The 21,905-nt window shown below is 48.7% G+C and overlaps 1 protein-coding gene across 1 annotated transcript in view; it reads right to left on the bottom strand.

Moving 5' to 3' along the window:
• Positions 1–21,905, bottom strand: part of HAPLN3 (hyaluronan and proteoglycan link protein 3) — a 76,059-nt gene that overhangs the window by 23,044 nt on the left and 31,110 nt on the right. The window contains exon 3 of the mRNA XM_063925778.1: positions 19,886–20,257. Coding sequence (XP_063781848.1) covers positions 19,886–20,257 — 372 coding nt within the window. The remainder of the gene's footprint in view (positions 1–19,885; positions 20,258–21,905) is intronic.

The following is a 21,905-nucleotide window of genomic DNA, read 5'->3' on the forward strand; positions in this document are numbered from 1 at the left end:
CACATACTTGCCTACTATGTATGACTCCTATCCAGGAGAAGCCTGGAGAGGAGAAGATGGTAGCCACTTCGGGTGACAGGGGCGGGGCTGTGATATTGTTAAGCCCCACCACCAGCAAGGCAAAATGACAGTCCTTGTAGAAGGGTCGGGGCTAAATGAAACGGTTTTGCGTCATTTAGCCCTGCCCCCTTCCGCACCGATCCGCGATTCCAGCTATTGTCTCACCATTCTGCCCACTTCTTTAGGAATGCAGTAGCGGTGCTCACTCTTCTGTGGGTGTGGGGGACTACTCGAAAACTTGGGAGTCTTCCGGAGCATAGGCAACTTTAATGTTTTCTTTTTTATGGCAATGTTTTCACCATTGGATGGCACTTTCTGATGGTAGCTGCCAAGGGCGGATTGGCCCACCAAAACACCATGACAGATTCCGATGGGCTGGTCCCACATCCCCCTCAGCCAGGCCGATTCACACTGAGGCTGGGCTGGCTCACACTACTTACAGTACTTGTGGTTCATGGGAACGCAATCCGGAAGTTAGGCTAGCGGGCACTTCCAGGTGCCGCTAGCTGTGAAAAGTGGTGAAGCTGTTCTACTAACGGGGCACCTGGAGAAAGTTAACCAGCCCAGTAGCATCCTCTCTCTGGCCCCGGCCAAAGGTCTCTTCAACGAGTCCAGCTGGGAGCAGCAGCACAGCGATGGCCGGAGCCCGGTTCACAACACCCGCTGCCACCCTAGCTCCCTCACTGTCACTGAACTGGCCAGAGTGGCGACTGAGCACTGAAGGGGACCCGTCAGAGGTTATTTTTAATTACATTATTTGCATTATCATCATGTTAGTATAAGGGATATGGCGTCCCCGGTCACAGTGTACGGTTTGGGGACTGGACAGGAGAAGGATGTACCGTGTTCTCAGGATGCCAGCTGACCAGGCTGCACTCACAGCCAGCCCTGGGACAATCTCTAATTCAAAGTCCTTCAGCCCTATAGCTGCCCAATGTCTGTCCATGATGATGGGCCCATTTATGTAATGCATTGGCTACGTATGTAATATGGTGGCAATGTATGTAATGTGGTGCTATACGTGTAATGCGGCGCTATACGTGTAATGTGGTGCTATTCGTATAATGTGGTGTTATTTGTGTAATATTGTGGTTGCTATGTATGTAATCAGGGGTGGATTGGCCGCTGGGACAGATTCTGCTGGGCTGGTCCCCTGTGCCTGTGTTTCACTACTTGTGTGTGCTCCCTCCCTGTACTGTACTGTGCTGTATGTAGTGTATGCTCCCCCTCCTTGTACTCTGCTGTATGTAGTGTGTGCTCCCCCTTCCTGTACTGTGCTGTTTGTAGTGTGTGCTCCCTCCCTGTACTGTGCTGTATGCAGTGTATGCTCCCCCTCCCTGTAATGTGCTGTATGTAGTGTGTGTGCTCCCTCCCTGTACTGTGCTGTATGTAGTGTGTGCTCCCCCTCCCTGTACTGTATGTAGTGTATGCTCCCCCTCCCTGTACTGTGCTGTATGTAGTGTGTGCTCCCCCTCCTTGTACTCTGCTGTATGTAGTGTGTGTGCTCCCTCCCTGTGCTGTATGTAGTGTGTGCTCCCCCTCCCTGTACTGTATGTAGTGTATGCTCCCCCTCCCTGTACTGTGCTGTATGTAGTGTGTGCTCCCCCTCCCTGTACTGTGCTGTATGTAGTGTGTGTGCTCCCTCCCTGTACTGTATGTAGTGTGTGCTCCCCCTCCCTGAACTGTGCTGTATGTAGTGTGTGTGCACCCTCCCTGTACTGTGCTGTATGTAGTGTGTGCTCCCCCTCCCTGTACTGTGCTGTATGTAGTGTGTGCTCCCTCCCTGAACTGTGCTGTATGTAGTGTGTGCTCCCTCCCTGTACTATGCTGTATGTAGTGTGTGCACCCCCTCCCTGTACGGTGCTGTATATAGTATATGCTACCCTCCCTGTACTGTGCTGTATGTAGTGTGTGCTCCCCCTCCCTGAACTGTGCTGTATGTAGTGTGTGCTCCCTCCCTGTACTATGCTGTAAGTAGTGTGTGCACCCCCTCCCTGTACTGTATGTAGTGTGTGCTACCCTCCCTGTACTGTGCTGTATGTAGTGTGTGTGCTCCCTCTCCCTGTACTGTGCTGTATGTAGTGTGTGCTCCCTCCCTGTACTGTGCTGTATGTAGTGTGTGCTCCCTCTCCCTGTATTGTGCTGTATGTAGTGTGTGCTCCCTCCCTATACTGTGCTGTATTGTAGTGTGTGCTCCCCCTCCCTGTACTGTGCTGTATGTAGTGTGTGCTCCCCCTCCCTATACTGTGCTGTAAGTAGTGTGTGCTCCCCCTCCCTGTACTGTGCTGTAAGTAGTGTGTGCTCCCCCTCCCTATACTGTGCTGTATGTAGTGTGTGCTTCCTCCCTGTACTGTGCTGTATGTAGTGTGTGCTTCCTCCCTGTACTGTGCTGTATGTAGTGTGTGCTCCCCCTCCCTGTACTGTGCTGTATGTAGTGTGTGCTCCCTCCCTGTACTGTGCTGTATATAGTGTGTGCCCCCTCCCTGTACTGTGCTGCATGTAGTGTGTGCTCCTCCTCCCTGTACTGTGCTGTATGTAGTGTGTGCTCCCTCCCTATATTGTGCTGTATGTAATGTGTGCTCCCCCTCCCTGTACTGTGCTGTATGTAGTGTGTGCTCCCTCCCTGTACTGTGCTGTATGTAGTGTGTGCTCCCCCTCCCTGTACTGTGCTGTATGTGGTGTGTACTCCCCCTCCCTGTATTGTGTTGTATGTAGTGTGTGCTCCCCCTCCCTCTACTGTGCTGTATGTAATGTGTGCTCCCCCTCCCTGTACTGTGCTGTATGTAGTGTGTGCTCCCTCCCTGTACTGTGCTGTATGTAGTAGAGATGAGCGGGTTCGGTTCCTCGGAATCCGAACCCGCCCGAACTTCAGCTTTTTTTACACGGATCCGAGCGACTCGGATTTTCCCGCCTTGCTCGGTTAACCCGAGCGCGCCCGAACGTCATCATGACGCTGTCGGATTCTCGCGAGGCTCGGATTCTATCGCGAGACTCGGATTCTATATAAGGAGCCGCGCGTCGCCGCCATTTTACACGTGCATTGAGATTGATAGTGAGAGGACGTGGCTGGCGTCCTCTCCGTTTAGAGAAGAAATAGATAGGAGAGTGAGAGTGAGACAGTGACACTTCATTTACTGGAGCTTCGGAGGAGTACTCAGACAGAGAGTGCAGAATTTTGCTGATAGTATTAGTTAGTTATACTAGTGACAGAGTGAGACAGTGACACTTCATTTACTGGAGCTTAGGAGGAGTACTCAGACAGAGAGTGCAGAATTTTGCTGATAGTATTAGTTAGTTATACTAGTGACTGACCAGTGACCACCAGTGCAGTTTTATATTATTTAATATAATCCGTTCTCTGCCTGAAAAAACGATACACAGTGACTCAGTCACATACCATATCTGTGCTCAGCCCAGTGTGCTGCTGCATCATCTATGTATAATATCTGACTGTGCTCACACAGCTTAATTGTGGGGGAGACTGGGGAGCAGTTAGGTTATAGCAGGAGCCAGGAGTACATATTAAAATTAAACAGTGCACACTTTTTTTCTGCAGGAGTGCCACTGCCAGTGTGACTGACCAGTGACCTGACCACCAGTATATAGTATACTATATTGTATTGTGAATGTCTGCCTGTAAAAGTTAAACACACGTCGTGTGACTTGTGTGGTGTTTTTTTATTCTATAAAATAAAAAACTCATTCTGCTGACAGACAGTGTCCAGCAGGTCCGTCATTATATAATATATACCTGTCCGGCTGCAGTAGTGATATATATATATTTTTTTTATATCATTATTTATCATCCAGTCGCAGCAGACACAGTACGGTAGTTCACGGCTGTAGCTACCTCTGTGTCGGCACTCGGCAGTCCATCCATAATTGTATACCACCTACCCGTGGTTTTTTTTTCTTTCTTCTTTATACATACATACTACATCTCATTATCAACCAGTCTATATTAGCAGCAGACACAGTACAGTACGGAAGTCCACGGCTGTAGCTACCTCTGTGTCGGCACTCGGCAGTCCGTCCATAATTGTATACCACCTACCCGTGGTTTTTTTACTCGAAAACTTGGGAGTCTTCCGGAGCATAGGCAACTTTAATGTTTTCTTTTTTATGGCAATGTTTTCACCATTGGATGGCACTTTCTGATGGTAGCTGCCAAGGGCGGATTGGCCCACCAAAACACCATGACAGATTCCGATGGGCTGGTCCCACATCCCCCTCAGCCAGGCCGATTCACACTGAGGCTGGGCTGGCTCACACTACTTACAGTACTTGTGGTTCATGGGAACGCAATCCGGAAGTTAGGCTAGCGGGCACTTCCAGGTGCCGCTAGCTGTGAAAAGTGGTGAAGCTGTTCTACTAACGGGGCACCTGGAGAAAGTTAACCAGCCCAGTAGCATCCTCTCTCTGGCCCCGGCCAAAGGTCTCTTCAACGAGTCCAGCTGGGAGCAGCAGCACAGCGATGGCCGGAGCCCGGTTCACAACACCCGCTGCCACCCTAGCTCCCTCACTGTCACTGAACTGGCCAGAGTGGCGACTGAGCACTGAAGGGGACCCGTCAGAGGTTATTTTTAATTACATTATTTGCATTATCATCATGTTAGTATAAGGGATATGGCGTCCCCGGTCACAGTGTACGGTTTGGGGACTGGACAGGAGAAGGATGTACCGTGTTCTCAGGATGCCAGCTGACCAGGCTGCACTCACAGCCAGCCCTGGGACAATCTCTAATTCAAAGTCCTTCAGCCCTATAGCTGCCCAATGTCTGTCCATGATGATGGGCCCATTTATGTAATGCATTGGCTACGTATGTAATATGGTGGCTATGTATGTAATGTGGTGCTATACGTGTAATGCGGCGCTATACGTGTAATGTGGTGCTATTCGTATAATGTGGTGTTATTTGTGTAATATTGTGGTTGCTATGTATGTAATCAGGGGTGGATTGGCCGCTGGGACAGATTCTGCTGGGCTGGTCCCCTGTGCCTGTGTTTCACTACTTGTGTGTGCTCCCTCCCTGTACTGTACTGTGCTGTATGTAGTGTATGCTCCCCCTCCTTGTACTCTGCTGTATGTAGTGTGTGCTCCCCCTTCCTGTACTGTGCTGTTTGTAGTGTGTGCTCCCTCCCTGTACTGTGCTGTATGCAGTGTATGCTCCCCCTCCCTGTAATGTGCTGTATGTAGTGTGTGTGCTCCCTCCCTGTACTGTGCTGTATGTAGTGTGTGCTCCCCCTCCCTGTACTGTGCTGTATGTAGTGTGTACTCCCCCTCCCTGTATTGTGTTGTATGTAGTGTGTGCTCCCCCTCCCTCTACTGTGCTGTATGTAATGTGTGCTCCCCCTCCCTGTACTGTGCTGTATGTAGTGTGTGCTCCCCCTCCCTGTACTGTATGTAGTGTATGCTCCCCCTCCCTGTACTGTGCTGTATGTAGTGTGTGCTCCCCCTCCTTGTACTCTGCTGTATGTAGTGTGTGTGCTCCCTCCCTGTGCTGTATGTAGTGTGTGCTCCCCCTCCCTGTACTGTATGTAGTGTATGCTCCCCCTCCCTGTACTGTGCTGTATGTAGTGTGTGCTCCCCCTCCCTGTACTGTGCTGTATGTAGTGTGTGTGCTCCCTCCCTGTACTGTATGTAGTGTGTGCTCCCCCTCCCTGAACTGTGCTGTATGTAGTGTGTGTGCACCCTCCCTGTACTGTGCTGTATGTAGTGTGTGCTCCCCCTCCCTGTACTGTGCTGTATGTGTGTGCTCCCTCCCTGAACTGTGCTGTATGTAGTGTGTGCTCCCTCCCTGTACTATGCTGTATGTAGTGTGTGCACCCCCTCCCTGTACGGTGCTGTATATAGTATATGCTACCCTCCCTGTACTGTGCTGTATGTAGTGTGTGCTCCCCCTCCCTGAACTGTGCTGTATGTAGTGTGTGCTCCCTCCCTCCCTGTACTATGCTGTAAGTAGTGTGTGCACCCCCTCCCTGTACTGTATGTAGTGTGTGCTACCCTCCCTGTACTGTGCTGTATGTAGTGTGTGTGCTCCCTCTCCCTGTACTGTGCTGTATGTAGTGTGTGCTCCCTCCCTGTACTGTGCTGTATGTAGTGTGTGCTCCCTCTCCCTGTATTGTGCTGTATGTAGTGTGTGCTCCCTCCCTATACTGTGCTGTATTGTAGTGTGTGCTCCCCCTCCCTGTACTGTGCTGTATGTAGTGTGTGCTCCCCCTCCCTATACTGTGCTGTAAGTAGTGTGTGCTCCCCCTCCCTGTACTGTGCTGTAAGTAGTGTGTGCTCCCCCTCCCTATACTGTGCTGTATGTAGTGTGTGCTTCCTCCCTGTACTGTGCTGTATGTAGTGTGTGCTTCCTCCCTCTACTGTGCTGTATGTAGTGTGTGCTCCCCCTCCCTGTACTGTGCTGTATGTAGTGTGTGCTCCCTCCCTGTACTGTGCTGTATATAGTGTGTGCCCCCTCCCTGTACTGTGCTGCATGTAGTGTGTGCTCCTCCTCCCTGTACTGTGCTGTATGTAGTGTGTGCTCCCTCCCTATATTGTGCTGTATGTAATGTGTGCTCCCCCTCCCTGTACTGTGCTGTATGTAGTGTGTGCTCCCTCCCTGTACTGTGCTGTATGTAGTGTGTGCTCCCCCTCCCTGTACTGTGCTGTATGTGGTGTGTACTCCCCCTCCCTGTATTGTGTTGTATGTAGTGTGTGCTCCCCCTCCCTCTACTGTGCTGTATGTAATGTGTGCTCCCCCTCCCTGTACTGTGCTGTATGTAGTGTGTGCTCCCTCCCTGTACTGTGCTGTATGTAGTAGAGATGAGCGGGTTCGGTTCCTCGGAATCCGAACCCGCCCGAACTTCAGCTTTTTTTACACGGATCCGAGCGACTCGGATTTTCCCGCCTTGCTCGGTTAACCCGAGCGCGCCCGAACGTCATCGTGACGCTGTCGGATTCTCGCGAGGCTCGGATTCTATCGCGAGACTCGGATTCTATATAAGGAGCCGCGCGTCGCCGCCATTTTACACGTGCATTGAGATTGATAGTGAGAGGACGTGGCTGGCGTCCTCTCCGTTTAGAGAAGAAATAGATAGGAGAGTGAGAGTGAGACAGTGACACTTCATTTACTGGAGCTTAGGAGGAGTACTCAGACAGAGAGTGCAGAATTTTGCTGATAGTATTAGTTAGTTATACTAGTGACAGAGTGAGACAGTGACACTTCATTTACTGGAGCTTAGGAGGAGTACTCAGACAGAGAGTGCAGAATTTTGCTGATAGTATTAGTTAGTTATACTAGTGACTGACCAGTGACCACCAGTGCAGTTTTATATTATTTAATATAATCCGTTCTCTGCCTGAAAAAACGATACACAGTGACTCAGTCACATACCATATCTGTGCTCAGCCCAGTGTGCTGCTGCATCATCTATGTATAATATCTGACTGTGCTCACACAGCTTAATTGTGGGGGAGACTGGGGAGCAGTTAGGTTATAGCAGGAGCCAGGAGTACATATTAAAATTAAACAGTGCACACTTTTTTTCTGCAGGAGTGCCACTGCCAGTGTGACTGACCAGTGACCTGACCACCAGTATATAGTATACTATATTGTATTGTGAATGTCTGCCTGTAAAAGTTAAACACACGTCGTGTGACTTGTGTGGTGTTTTTTTATTCTATAAAATAAAAAACTCATTCTGCTGACAGACAGTGTCCAGCAGGTCCGTCATTATATAATATATACCTGTCCGGCTGCAGTAGTGATATATATATATATTTTTTATATCATTATTTATCATCCAGTCGCAGCAGACACAGTACGGTAGTTCACGGCTGTAGCTACCTCTGTGTCGGCACTCGGCAGTCCATCCATAATTGTATACCACCTACCCGTGGTTTTTTTTTTTCTTTCTTCTTTATACATACTACATCTCATTATCATCCAGTCTAATATTAGCAGCAGACACAGTACAGTACGGTAGTCCACGGCTGTAGCTACCTCTGTGTCGGCACTCGGCAGTCCGTCCATAATTGTATACCACCTACCCGTGGTTTTTTTTTTCCTTTCTTCTTTATACATACTACATCTCATTATCAACCAGTCTATATTAGCAGCAGACACAGTACGGTAGTCCACGGCTGTAGCTACCTCTGTGTCGGCACTCGGCAGTCCATCCATAATTGTATACCACCTACCCGTGGTTTTTTTTTTCTTTCTTCTTTATACATACTACATCTCATTATCATCCAGTCTATATTAGCAGCAGACACAGTACAGTACGGTAGTCCACGGCTGTAGCTACCTCTGTGTCGGCACTCGGCAGTCCATCCATAATTGTATACCACCTACCCGTGGTTTTTTTTTCTTTCTTCTTTATACATACTACATCTCTTTATCAACCAGTCTATATTAGCAGCAGACACAGTACGGTAGTCCACGGCTGTAGCTACCTCTGTGTCGGCACTCGGCAGTCCATCCATAATTGTATACCACCTACCCGTGGTTTTTTTTTCTTTCTTCTTTATACATACATACTACATCTCATTATCATCCAGTCTATATTAGCAGCAGACACAGTACAGTACGGTAGTCCACGGCTGTAGCTACCTCTGTGTCGGCACTCGGCAGTCCATCCATAATTGTATACCACCTACCCGTGGTTTTTTTTTCTTTCTTCTTTATACATACATACTACATCTCTTTATCAACCAGTCTATATTAGCAGCAGACACAGTACGGTAGTCCACGGCTGTAGCTACCTCTGTGTCGGCACTCGGCAGTCCGTCCATAATTGTATACCACCTACCCGTGGTTTTTTTTTCTTTCTTCTTTATACATACATACTACATCTCATTATCATCCAGTCTATATTAGCAGCAGACACAGTACAGTACAATAGTCCACGGCTGTAGCAACCTCTGTGTCGGCACTCGGCAGTCCATCCATAATTGTATACTAGTATCCATCCATCTCCATTGTTTACCTGAGGTGCCTTTTAGTTGTGCCTATTAAAATATGGAGAACAAAAATGTTGAGGTTCCAAAATTAGGGAAAGATCAAGATCCACTTCCACCTCGTGCTGAAGCTGCTGCCACTAGTCATGGCCGAGACGATGAAATGCCAGCAACGTCGTCTGCCAAGGCCGATGCCCAATGTCATAGTACAGAGCATGTCAAATCCAAAACACCAAATATCAGTAAAAAAAGGACTCCAAAACCTAAAATAAAATTGTCGGAGGAGAAGCGTAAACTTGCCAATATGCCATTTACCACACGGAGTGGCAAGGAACGGCTGAGGCCCTGGCCTATGTTCATGGCTAGTGGTTCAGCTTCACATGAGGATGGAGGCACTCAGCCTCTCGCTAGAAAAATGAAAAGACTCAAGCTGGCAAAAGCAGTAGCACCGCAAAGAACTGTGCGTTCTTCGAAATCCCAAATCCACAAGGAGAGTCCAATTGTGTCGGTTGCGATGCCTGACCTTCCCAACACTGGACGTGAAGAGCATGCGCCTTCCACCATTTGCACGCCCCCTGCAAGTGCTGGAAGGAGCACCCGCAGTCCAGTTCCTGATAGTCAGATTGAAGATGTCAGTGTTGAAGTACACCAGGATGAGGAGGATATGGGTGTTGCTGGCGCTGGGGAGGAAATTGACCAGGAGGATTCTGATGGTGAGGTGGTTTGTTTAAGTCAGGCACCCGGGGAGACACCTGTTGTCCGTGGGAGGAATATGGCCGTTGACATGCCTGGTGAAAATACCAAAAAAATCAGCTCTTCGGTGTGGAAGTATTTCACCAGAAATGCGGACAACGTTTGTCAAGCCGTGTGTTCCCTTTGTCAAGCTGTAATAAGTAGGGGTAAGGACGTTAACCACCTCGGAACATCCTCACTTATACGTCACCTGCAGCGCATTCATAATAAGTCAGTGACAAGTTCAAAAACTTTGGCCGACAGCGGAAGCAGTCCACTGACCAGTAAATCCCTTCCTCTTGTAACCAAGCTCACGCAAACCACCCCACCAACTCCCTCAGTGTCAATTTCCTCCTTCCCCAGGAATGCCAATAGTCCTGCAGGCCATGTCACTGGCAATTCTGATGATTCCTCTCCTGCCTGGGATTCCTCCGATGCATCCTTGCGTGTAACGCCTACTGCTGCTGGCGCTGCTGTTGTTGCTGCTGGGAGTCGATGGTCATCCCAGAGGGGAAGTCGTAAGCCCACTTGTACTACTTCCAGTAAGCAATTGACTGTTCAACAGTCCTTTGCGAGGAAGATTAAATATCACAGCAGTCATCCTGCTGCAAAGCGGATAACTGAGGCCTTGACAACTATGTTGGTGTTAGACGTGCGTCCGGTATCCGCTGTTAGTTCACAGGGAACTAGACAATTTATTGAGGCAGTGTGCCCCCGTTACCAAATACCATCTAGGTTCCACTTCTCTAGGCAGGCGATACCGAGAATGTACACGGACGTCAGAAAAAGACTCACCAGTGTCCTAAAAAATGCAGTTGTACCCAATGTCCACTTAACCACGGACATGTGGACAAGTGGAGCAGGGCAGGGTCAGGACTATATGACTGTGACAGCCCACTGGGTAGATGTATGGACTCCCGCCGCAAGAACAGCAGCGGCGGCACCAGTAGCAGCATCTCGCAAACGCCAACTCTTTCCTAGGCAGGCTACGCTTTGTATCACCGCTTTCCAGAATACGCACACAGCTGAAAACCTCTTACGGCAACTGAGGAAGATCATCGCGGAATGGCTTACCCCAATTGGACTCTCCTGTGGATTTGTGGCATCGGACAACGCCAGCAATATTGTGTGTGCATTAAATATGGGCAAATTCCAGCACGTCCCATGTTTTGCACATACCTTGAATTTGGTTGTGCAGAATTTTTTAAAAAACGACAGGGGCGTGCAAGAGATGCTGTCGGTGGCCAGAAGAATTGCAGGACACTTTCGGCGTACAGGCACCACGTACAGAAGACTGGAGCACCACCAAAAACTACTGAACCTGCCCTGCCATCATCTGAAGCAAGAAGTGGTAACGAGGTGGAATTCAACCCTCTATATGCTTCAGAGGTTGGAGGAGCAGCAAAAGGCCATTCAAGCCTATACAATTGAGCACGATATAGGAGGTGGAATGCACCTGTCTCAAGCGCAGTGGAGAATGATTTCAACGTTGTGCAAGGTTCTGATGCCCTTTGAACTTGCCACACGTGAAGTCAGTTCAGACACTGCCAGCCTGAGTCAGGTCATTCCCCTCATCAGGCTTTTGCAGAAGAAGCTGGAGACATTGAAGGAGGAGCTAACACGGAGCGATTCCGCTAGGCATGTGGGACTTGTGGATGGAGCCCTTAATTCGCTTAACAAGGATTCACGGGTGGTCAATCTGTTGAAATCAGAGCACTACATTTTGGCCACCATGCTCGATCCTAGATTTAAAGCCTACCTTGGATCTCTCTTTCCGGCAGACACAAGTCTGCTGGGGTTGAAAGACCTGCTGGTGAGAAAATTGTCAAGTCAAGCGGAACGCGACCTGTCAACATCTCCTCCTTCACATTCTCCCGCAACTGGGGGTGCGAGGAAAAGGCTCAGAATTCCGAGCCCACCCGCTGGCGGTGATGCAGGGCAGTCTGGAGCGACTGCTGATGCTGACATCTGGTCCGGACTGAAGGACCTGACAACGATTACGGACATGTCGTCTACTGTCACTGCATATGATTCTCTCAACATTGAAAGAATGGTGGAGGATTATATGAGGGACCGCATCCAAGTAGGCACGTCACACAGTCCGTACTTATACTGGCAGGAAAAAGAGGCAATTTGGAGGCCCTTGCAAAACTGGCTTTATTCTACCTAAGTTGCCCTCCCACAAGTGTGTACTCCGAAAGAGTGTTTAATGCCGCCGCTCACCTTGTCAGCAATCGGCGTACGAGGTTACATCCAGAAAATGTGGAGAAGATGATGTTCATTAAAATGAATTATAATCAATTCCTCCGCGGAGACATTGACCAGCAGCAATTGCCTCCACAAAGTACACAGGGAGCTGAGATGGTGGATTCCAGTGGGGACGAATTGATAATCTGTGAGGAGGGGGATGTACACGGTGATATATCGGAGGATGATGATGAGGTGGACATCTTGCCTCTGTAGAGCCAGTTTGTGCAAGGAGAGATTAATTGCTTCTTTTTTGGGGGGGGTCCAAACCAACCCGTCATATCAGTCACAGTCGTGTGGCAGACCCTGTCACTGAAATGATGGGTTGGTTAAAGTGTGCATGTCCTGTTTATACAACATAAGGGTGGGTGGGAGGGCCCAAGGACAATTCCATCTTGCAACTCTTTTTTCTTTTATTTTTCTTTGCGTCATGTGCTGTTTGGGGAGGGTTTTTTGGAAGGGCCATCCTGCGTGACACTGCAGTGCCACTCCTAGATGGGCCCGGTGTTTGTGTCGGCCACTAGGGTCGCTTATCTTACTCACACAGCGACCTCGGTGCAAATTTTAGGACTAAAAATAATATTGTGAGGTGTGAGGTATTCAGAATAGACTGAAAATGAGTGTAAATTATGGTTTTTGAGGTTAATAATACTTTGGGATCAAAATGACCCCCAAATTCTATGATTTAAGCTGTTTTTTAGGGTTTTTTGAAAAAAACACCCAAATCCAAAACACACCCGAATCCGACAAAAAAAATTCGGTGAGGTTTTGCCAAAACGCGGTCGAACCGAAAACACGGCCGCGGAACCGAACCCAAAACCAAAACACAAAACCCGAAAAATTTCCGGCGCTCATCTCTAGTATGTAGTGTGTGCTCCCCCTCCCTGTACTGTGCTGTATGTAGTGTGTGCTCCCCCTCCCTGTACTGTGCTGTATGTAGTGTGTACTCCCCCTCCCTGTACTGTGCTGTATGTAGTGTGTGCTCCCCCTTCCTGTACTGTATGTAGTGTGTGCTCCCTCCCTGAACTGTGCTGTATGCAGTGTGTGCTCCCCCTCCCTGTACTATTATGTATGTAGTGTGTGCTCCCCCTCCCTGTACTATTCTGTATGTAGTATGCTTCCCCTCTCTGTACAGTGCTGTGCTGTATGTAGTATATGCTCCCCCTCCCTGTACTGTACTGTACTGTATGTAGTGTGTGCTCCCCTCCCTGTACTGTGCTGTATATAGTGTGTGCTCCCCTCCCTGTACTGTGCTGTATGTAGTGTGTGATTCCCCTCCCTGTAATGTGCTGTATGTAGTGTCTGCTCGCTCCCTGTATTGTGCTGTATGTTGTGTGTGCTCCCTCCCTGTACTGTGTGTAGTGTGTGCTCCCCCTCCCTGTACTGTGCTGTATGTAGTGTGTGCTCCCTCCCTGTACTGTGCTGTATGTAGTGTGTGCTCCCCCTCCCAGTACGGTGCTGTATGTAGTGTGTGCTCCCTCCCTGTAGTGTGTGTTCCCCTCTCTGTACTGTGCTGTATGTAGTGTGTGCTTCCCCTCCCTGTACTGTGCTGTATGTAGTGTGTGCTCCCCCTCCCTGTACTGTGCTGTATCTAGTGTGTGCTCCCCCTCCCTGTACTGTGCTGTATGTAGTGTGTGCTCCCCCTCCCTGTACTGTATGTAGTGTGTGTGCTCCCTCTCCCTGTACTGTGCTGTATGTAGTGTGTGCTCCCTCCCTGTACTGTGCTGTATGTAGTGTGTGCTCCCTCTCCCTGTATTGTGCTGTATGTAGTGTGTGCTCCCTCCCTATACTGTGCTGTATGTAGTGTGTGCTCCCCCTCCCTGTACTGTGCTGTATGTAGTGTGTGCTCCCCCTCCCTATACTGTGCTGTAAGTAGTGTGTGCTCCCCCTCCCTGTACTGTGCTGTAAGTAGTGTGTGCTCCCCTCCCTATACTGTGCTGTATGTAGTGTGTGCTTCCTCCCTGTACTGTGCTGTATGTAGTGTGTGCTTCCTCCCTGTACTGTGCTGTATGTAGTGTGTGCTCCCCCTCCCTGTACTGTGCTGTATGTAGTGTGTGCTCCCTCCCTGTACTGTGCTGTATATAATGTGTGCCCCCTCCCTGTACTGTGCTGCATGTAGTGTGTGCTCCTCCTCCCTGTACTGTGCTGTATGTAGTGTGTGCTCCCTCCCTATATTGTGCTGTATGTAATGTGTGCTCCCCCTCCCTGTACTGTGCTGTATGTAGTGTGTGCTCCCTCCCTGTACTGTGCTGTATGTAGTGTGTGCTCCCCCTCCCTGTACTGTGCTGTATGTAGTGTGTACTCCCCCTCCCTGTATTGTGTTGTATGTAGTGTGTGCTCCCCCTCCCTCTACTGTGCTGTATGTAATGTGTGCTCCCCCTCCCTGTACTGTGCTGTATGTAGTGTGTGCTCCCTCCCTGTACTGTGCTGTATGTAGTGTGTGCTCCCCCTCCCTGTACTGTGCTGTATGTAGTGTGTGCTCCCCCTCCCTGTACTGTGCTGTATATAGTGTGTGCCCCCTCCCTGTACTGTGCTGCATGTAGTGTGTGCTCCTCCTCCCTGTACTGTGCTGTATGTAGTGTGTGCTCCCTCCCTATATTGTGCTGTATGTAATGTGTGCTCCCCCTCCCTGTACTGTGCTGTATGTAGTGTGTGCTCCCTCCCTGTACTGTGCTGTATGTAGTGTGTGCTCCCCCTCCCTGTACTGTGCTGTATGTAGTGTGTACTCCCCCTCCCTGTATTGTGTTGTATGTAGTGTGTGCTCCCCCTCCCTCTACTGTGCTGTATGTAATGTGTGCTCCCCATCCCTGTACTGTGCTGTATGTAGTGTGTGCTCCCTCCCTGTACTGTGCTGTATGTAGTGTGTGCTCCCCCTCCCTGTACTGTGCTGTATGTAGTGTGTGCTCCCCCTCCCTGTACTGTGCTGTATGTAGTGTGTGCTCCCTCCCTATACTGTATGTAGTGTGTGCTCCCCCTCCCTGTACTGTGCTGTATGTAGTGTGTGCTCCCTCCCTGTACTGTATGTAGTGTGTGCTCCCCCTCCCTGTACTGTGCTGTATGTAGTGTGTGCTCCCTCCCTGTACTGTGCTGTATGTAGTGTGTGCTCCCTCCCTGTACTGTGCTGTATGTAGTGTGTGCTCCCTCCCTGTACTGTATGTAGTGTGTGCTCCCCCTCCCTGTACTGTGCTTTATGTAGTGTGTGCTCCCTCCCTGTACTGTGCTCTATGTAGTGTGTGCTCCCTCCCTGTACTGTGCTGTATGTAGTGTGTGCTCCCTCCCTGTACTGTGCTGTATGTAGTGTGTGCTCCCTCCCTGTACTGTATGTAGTGTGTGCTCCCCCTCCCTGTACTGTGCTTTATGTAGTGTGTGCTCCCTCCCTGTACTGTGCTCTATGTAGTGTGTGCTCCCTCCCTGTACTGTGCTGTATGAAGTGTGTGCTCCCTCCCTGTACTGTATGTAGTGTGTGCTCCCCCTCCCTGTACTGTGCTTTATGTAGTGTGTGCTCCCTCCCTGTACTGTGCTCTATGTAGTGTGTGCTCCCTCCCTGTACTGTGCTGTATGAAGTGTGTGCTCCCTCCCTGTACTGTATGTAGTGTGTGCTCCCCCTCCCTGTACTGTGCTTTATGTAGTGTGTGCTCCCTCCCTGTACTGTGCTGTATGTAGTGTGTGCTCCCTCCCTGTACTATGCTGTATGTAGTGTGTGCTCCCTCCCTGTACAGTGCTGTATGTAGTATGTGGTCCCTCCCTGTACTGTGCTGTATGTAGTATGTGCTACCTCCCTGTACTGTGCTGTATGTAGTGTGTGCTCCCCCTCCCTGTACTGTGCTGTATGTAGTGTGCGACCCCTCCCTGTATTGTGCTGTATGTAGTGTGTGCTCCCCTCCCTGTACTGTGCTGTATGTAGTGTGTGCCCCCTCCCTGTACTGTGCTGTATGTAGTGTGTGCCCCCTCCCTGTACTGTGCTGTATGTAGTGTATGTCCCCCTCCCTGTACTGTATGTAGTGTGTGCTCCCTCCCTGTACTGTATGTAGTGTGTGCTCCCCCTCCCTGTACTGTGCTTTATGTAGTGTGTGCTCCCTCCCTGTACTGTGCTCTATGTAGTGTGCGCTCCCTCCCTGTACTGTGCTGTATGTAGTGTGTGCTCCCCCTCCCTGTACTGTGCTGTATGTAGTGTGTGCTCCCTCCCTTTACTGTATGTAGTGTGTGCTCCCCCTCCCTGTACTGTGCTGTATGTAGTGTGTGCTCCCTCCCTGTACTGTGCTGTATGTAGTGTGTGCTCCCTCCCTGTACTGTATGTAGTGTGTGCTCCCCCTCCCTGTACTGTGCTTTATGTAGTGTGTGCTCCCTCCCTGTACTGTGCTCTATGTAGTGTGTGCTCCCTCCCTGTACTGTGCTGTATGTAGTGTGTGCTCCCTTACTGTGCTGTATGTAGTGTGTGCTCCCTCCCTGTACTGTATGTAGTGTGTGCTCCCCCTCCCTGTACTGTGCTTTATGTAGTGTGTGCTCCCTCCCTGTACTGTGCTCTATGTAGTGTGTGCTCCCTCCCTGTACTGTGCTGTATGTAGTGTGTGCTCCCTCCCTGTACTGTATGTAGTGTGTGCTCCCCCTCCCTGTACTGTGCTTTATGTAGTGTGTGCTCCCTCCCTGTACTGTGCTGTATGTAGTGTGTGCTCCCTCCCTGTACTGTGCTGTATGTAGTGTGTGCTCCCTCCCTGTACTGTGCTGTATGTAGTATGTGCTCCCTCCCTGTACTGTGCTGTATGTAGTATTTGCTCCCTCCCTGTACTGTGCTGTATGTAGTGTGTGCTCCCCCTCCCTGTACTGTGCTGTATGTAGTGTGTGACCCCTCCCTGTATTGTGCTGTATGTAGTTGGTGCTCCCCTCCCTGTACTGTGCTGTATGTAGTGTGTGCCCCCTCCCTGTACTGTATGTAGTGTGTGCCCCCTCCCTGTACTGTGCTGTATGTAGTGTATGTCCCCCTCCCTGTACTGTATGTAGTGTGTGCTCCCCCTCCCTGTACTGTGCTTTATGTAGTGTGTGCTCCCTCCCTGTACTGTGCTCTATGTAGTGTGTGCTCCCTCCCTGTACTGTGCTGTATGTAGTGTGTGCTCCCTCCCTGTACTGTGCTGTATGTAGTGTGTGCTCCCTCCCTGTACTGTATGTAGTGTGTGCTCCCCCTCCCTGTACTGTGCTTTATGTAGTGTGTGCTCCCTCCCTGTACTGTGCTCTATGTAGTGTGTGCTCCCTCCCTGTACTGTGCTGTATGTAGTGTGTGCTCCCTCCCTGTACTGTATGTAGTGTGTGCTCCCCCTCCCTGTACTGTGCTTTATGTAGTGTGTGCTCCCTCCCTGTACTGTGCTGTATGTAGTGTGTGCTCCCTCCCTGTACTGTGCTGTATGTAGTGTGTGCTCCCTCCCTGTACTGTGCTGTATGTAGTATGTGCTCCCTCCCTGTACTGTGCTGTATGTAGTATTTGCTCCCTCCCTGTACTGTGCTGTATGTAGTGTGTGCTCCCCCTCCCTGTACTGTGCTGTATGTAGTGTGTGACCCCTCCCTGTATTGTGCTGTATGTAGTGTGTGCTCCCCTCCCTGTACTGTGCTGTATGTAGTGTGTGCCCCCTCCCTGTACTGTATGTAGTGTGTGCCCCCTCCCTGTACTGTGCTGTATGTAGTGTATGTCCCCCTCCCTGTACTGTGCTGTATGTAGTGTGTGCTCCCTCCCTGTACTGTATGTAGTGTGTGCTCCCCCTCCCTGTACTGTGCTTTATGTAGTGTGTGCTCCCTCCCTGTACTGTGCTCTATGTAGTGTGTGCTCCCTCCCTGTACTGTGCTGTATGTAGTGTGTGCTCCCTCCCTGTACTGTATGTAGTGTGTGCTCCCCCTCCCTGTACTGTGCTTTATGTAGTGTGTGCTCCCTCCCTGTACTGTGCTCTATGTAGTGTGTGCTCCCTCCCTGTACTGTGCTGTATGTAGTGTGTGCTCCCTCCCTGTACTGTGCTGTATGTAGTGTGTGCTCCCTCCCTGTACTGTATGTAGTGTGTGCTCCCCCTCCCTGTACTGTGCTTTATGTAGTGTGTGCTCCCTCCCTGTACTGTGCTCTATGTAGTGTGTGCTTCCTCCCTGTACTGTGCTGTATGTAGTGTGTGCTCCCTCCCTGTACTGTATGTAGTGTGTGCTCCCCCTCCCTGTACTGTGCTTTATGTAGTGTGTGCTCCCTCCCTGTACTGTATGTAGTGTGTGCTCCCTCCCTGTACTGTGCTGTATGTAGTGTGTGCTCCCTCCCTGTACTGTGCTGTATGTAGTATGTGCTCCCTCCCTGTACTGTGCTGTATGTAGTATGTGCTCCCTCCCTGTACTGTGCTGTATGTAGTGTGTGCTCCCCCTCCCTGTACTGTGCTGTATGTAGTGTGTGACCCCTCCCTGTATTGTGCTGTATGTAGTGTGTGCTCCCCTCCCTGTACTGTGCTGTATGTAGTGTGTGCCCCCTCCCTGTACTGTGCTGTATGTAGTGTGTGCCCCCTCCCTGTACTGTGCTGTATGTAGTGTATGTCCCCTCCCTGTACTTTGAAACATATAAGATTTCAAAAAAAGGAGGTTTTTAGAATGAAAAATCAATAAAATCAGAAGTGGAGTAAAGGCATGACTGCAGTGTCAGTAGACACTGAAAGTGGGCATATCAGTGCTTGTATATTCAGACGTACGGATGTACATCAGGGAAGGGCATTGTAGCAGCATATGCATAAAGTCGCAGGTAAACATTAGCATAACGTAAAGCAAAGGAGGCCCCAACTGTGTCTATCTCAGAATCAGGACCACTGAGGAGTGACCATGCCCTTTTGACAGGCCCCTCTCCTCAACAGACTCCGCCCCCATTAGGGCTGCTTCCATAAATTTCCCGGGATGGTGTTCAATCCTAATCCGCCCCCGGTAGCTGCCATTGGATGGTGTATAATAAGTGATGATCACCCAGTGTTATAATACAGCTGAACTAAGCTGTTTAACATGGTTTTCATGCACAAACCATTGGAATGTTTTTTTCTTTCATCTAATTCTTTTGGTGCGATGGTTAGTTACGATAGCATCGAAAGTTTAGATGCCGGAAGCCAGCTATAATTTGATGGTGCGTTTCTGATGTCCATCCCTAGTACATATGACATGTACAGTATGTGTATTTCTATACCTAATATGAGTAAATATTTGCTGTTTCAGAGGCATTTCCCACTATAGGATCTGTTTGAATGGAGGAACAAGGGAAGTGAAATAATGAAGAGAGTAAACGACACTGTGGCTGAAGCAGAACGGGAAGCAAATTATGTGTGCTTTACTGAGACTAAACTAGTATGGAAAAAAAAAAATCGCATTTCTGTACATATGCAGAGCAATACGCACCCTGAGAATTGCACACCTCCGCCAGGACAGGGCACCTGGATTATTACTAGCCATCATCATCAATGTATACTTGCACCCACTCTATACTAAGTGTGAAACATATGCCTCCTGACAGGCGTACATCCGCCACTTACGCACTGGTCTACATGGCTGCATTTGCACAAACACAATCTCATACCCCTGTTCTGCCTCTCCGGTCATATAATGCATCCTTGTAGTTGTGCTTAATTTTCTGAACATAAGCTGCACAATTTTACCCAAGATATGCTCAGCAAACAAGCACAGAACATGTTCACAGCAACACATGTAATTAACAATCCTGTTTTCTAGTTCTAATTCAGTTATTTGCACTTTGTTTGATTCCACCTTTAATGAGCAGACTTTTAAGCATTTGAGTATTTGTGGCAGTGAATTGCTGATGTGTACCGTCAGTGTGCAACGTCTACACCAGGCTAGCTACAGAACTGCTTATGCAGGGCACCATTATAGAGGCATACTTTTACTTGCTTACCTCTTAATTCCAATTCCACTATTCCGCTTTCATCTTCAAGCCCATCAATGATTTCACACTTGTACTTTCCGTAATCCTCCAGACGTAAATCATTAATGACAAGGGACACCTCATTTGGGGTGTTTTGGCGCAAGTGAACTCGGCCTTTGTATTCACCAAAACTACGGTGCCTTAAGCCAATAGCCACCAGCACATCCCTCTCCCTGGTGTTATCTTTGTGTAGTTTGGACCACTTGATGCGGATCCTTCTTGGTGACTGTAACTTTGGCTCATAGTGAAATGAGCATGGTAGAGTGATGTTACCGCCACGGTAACCAAAGAGGGAATCCTCTGGTGTAGTAACCACAAGCTTCACACCATTGAACTGAATCACTGAAATACAAAAGCAAAATAAAAATGTTAACAATACCAAACTTTCTATAACCACTACACTCCAATAGGCTCATGTCTCAAACAATGGGGCAGATGTACTAACCTGGAGAAGGGATAAAGAAGTGATAAAGCAGTGATAGGCACAAGGGGTGTGGATCATTAGATCGACAGTGTCTAGGTCGACAATGTTTAGGTCGACCACTATAGATCGACAGTCACTAGGTCGACAGGGTTTGAAGGTCGACAGGGTTTCTAGGTCGACAGGTCAAAAGGTCGACATGAGTTTTTCATGTTTTTTTGGTGGCGTTTTCTCCGTACAGTGACCAGGAAACCCAATTAGTGCACCATGTCCCCTCGCATGGCTCGCTTTGCTCGCCATGCTTCGAGCAAGGTGCCTCGCTCCACTACCACTGCGCTCGGCACAGGTTACTATTCCCAATCGTAGTCCGCGTGGATCGTTACGTACGAAAAAGTTAGAAAAAAGAAAACAAATTTGAAAAATTCATGTCGACCTTTTGACCTGTCGACCCAGAGCATGTCGACCTAGAAAACGTGTCGACCTTCAAACCCTGTCAACCTAGTGACTGTCGACCTATAGTGGTTGACCTAAACATTGTCGACCCAGACACTGTCGATCTTCAGACCGGATCCCAGGCACAAGGTGATAACGCACCAGCCAATCATTACGGACTGGAAAAATGACAGTTAGGAGCTGACTGGCTGGTGCTTTATCACTTTGCACTTATCACTACTTTATCACTTCTTTATTCCTTCTCCAGGCTTAATACATCTGCCCCAATATGTGACAATGCATAAGAATCTGTTATAAAGATGAAAAAAACAGTAATCAATATTTGAAATATGGCTATGCACAAATCCTCCTAACGGTGTTACTACAGGTTGAGTCTCCCTTATCCAAAATGCTTGGGACCAGAGGTATTTTGGATATCGGATTTTTCCGTATTTTGAAATAATTGCATAACATAATGAGATATCATGGTGATGGGACCTAAGTCCAAGCACAGAATGCATTTATGTTACATATACACCTTATACACACAGCCTGAAGGTATGTTTAGCCAATATTTTTTATAACTTTGTGCATTAAACAAAGTGTGTGTACATTCACACAATTCATTTATGTTTCATATACACCTTATACACACAGCATGAAGGTCATTTAATACAATATTTTTAATAATTTTGTGTATTAACCAAAGTTTGTGTACATTGAGCCATCAAAATACAAAGGTTTCACTATCTCACTCTCACTCAAAAAAGTCCGTATTTCGGAACAGTCCGTATTTCGGAATATTTGGATATGGGATACTCAACCTGTAGTATACAACAAAAAGCTCTGTAACATGATAAAATGGGACCTTGCTATAAAAGCAAACTGAAGCCTTCAATTTGATTCGATTACCTTCTAGATCAAAATGTCCATTTAATCTGGGAAGACAAATGCAATTCCTCTCCTTCATCTGTTCCACTCTGGTGGTTGTTGCTGTAACAGCTGTTTTGAAATGTAACCACTAGATGGAGCCAATTTATAATTTAATATCCACAAGACCAGTAAAATTCCACACAATGGGCCTGATTCAGATGTGGATGAAATGAAGCGCCCGATGTCTTAAATCTACACGTGTTC

The sequence above is a fragment of the Pseudophryne corroboree genome, chromosome 6 (genome assembly GCF_028390025.1).
Source record: "Pseudophryne corroboree isolate aPseCor3 chromosome 6, aPseCor3.hap2, whole genome shotgun sequence".
NCBI lineage: Eukaryota > Metazoa > Chordata > Amphibia > Anura > Myobatrachidae > Pseudophryne > Pseudophryne corroboree.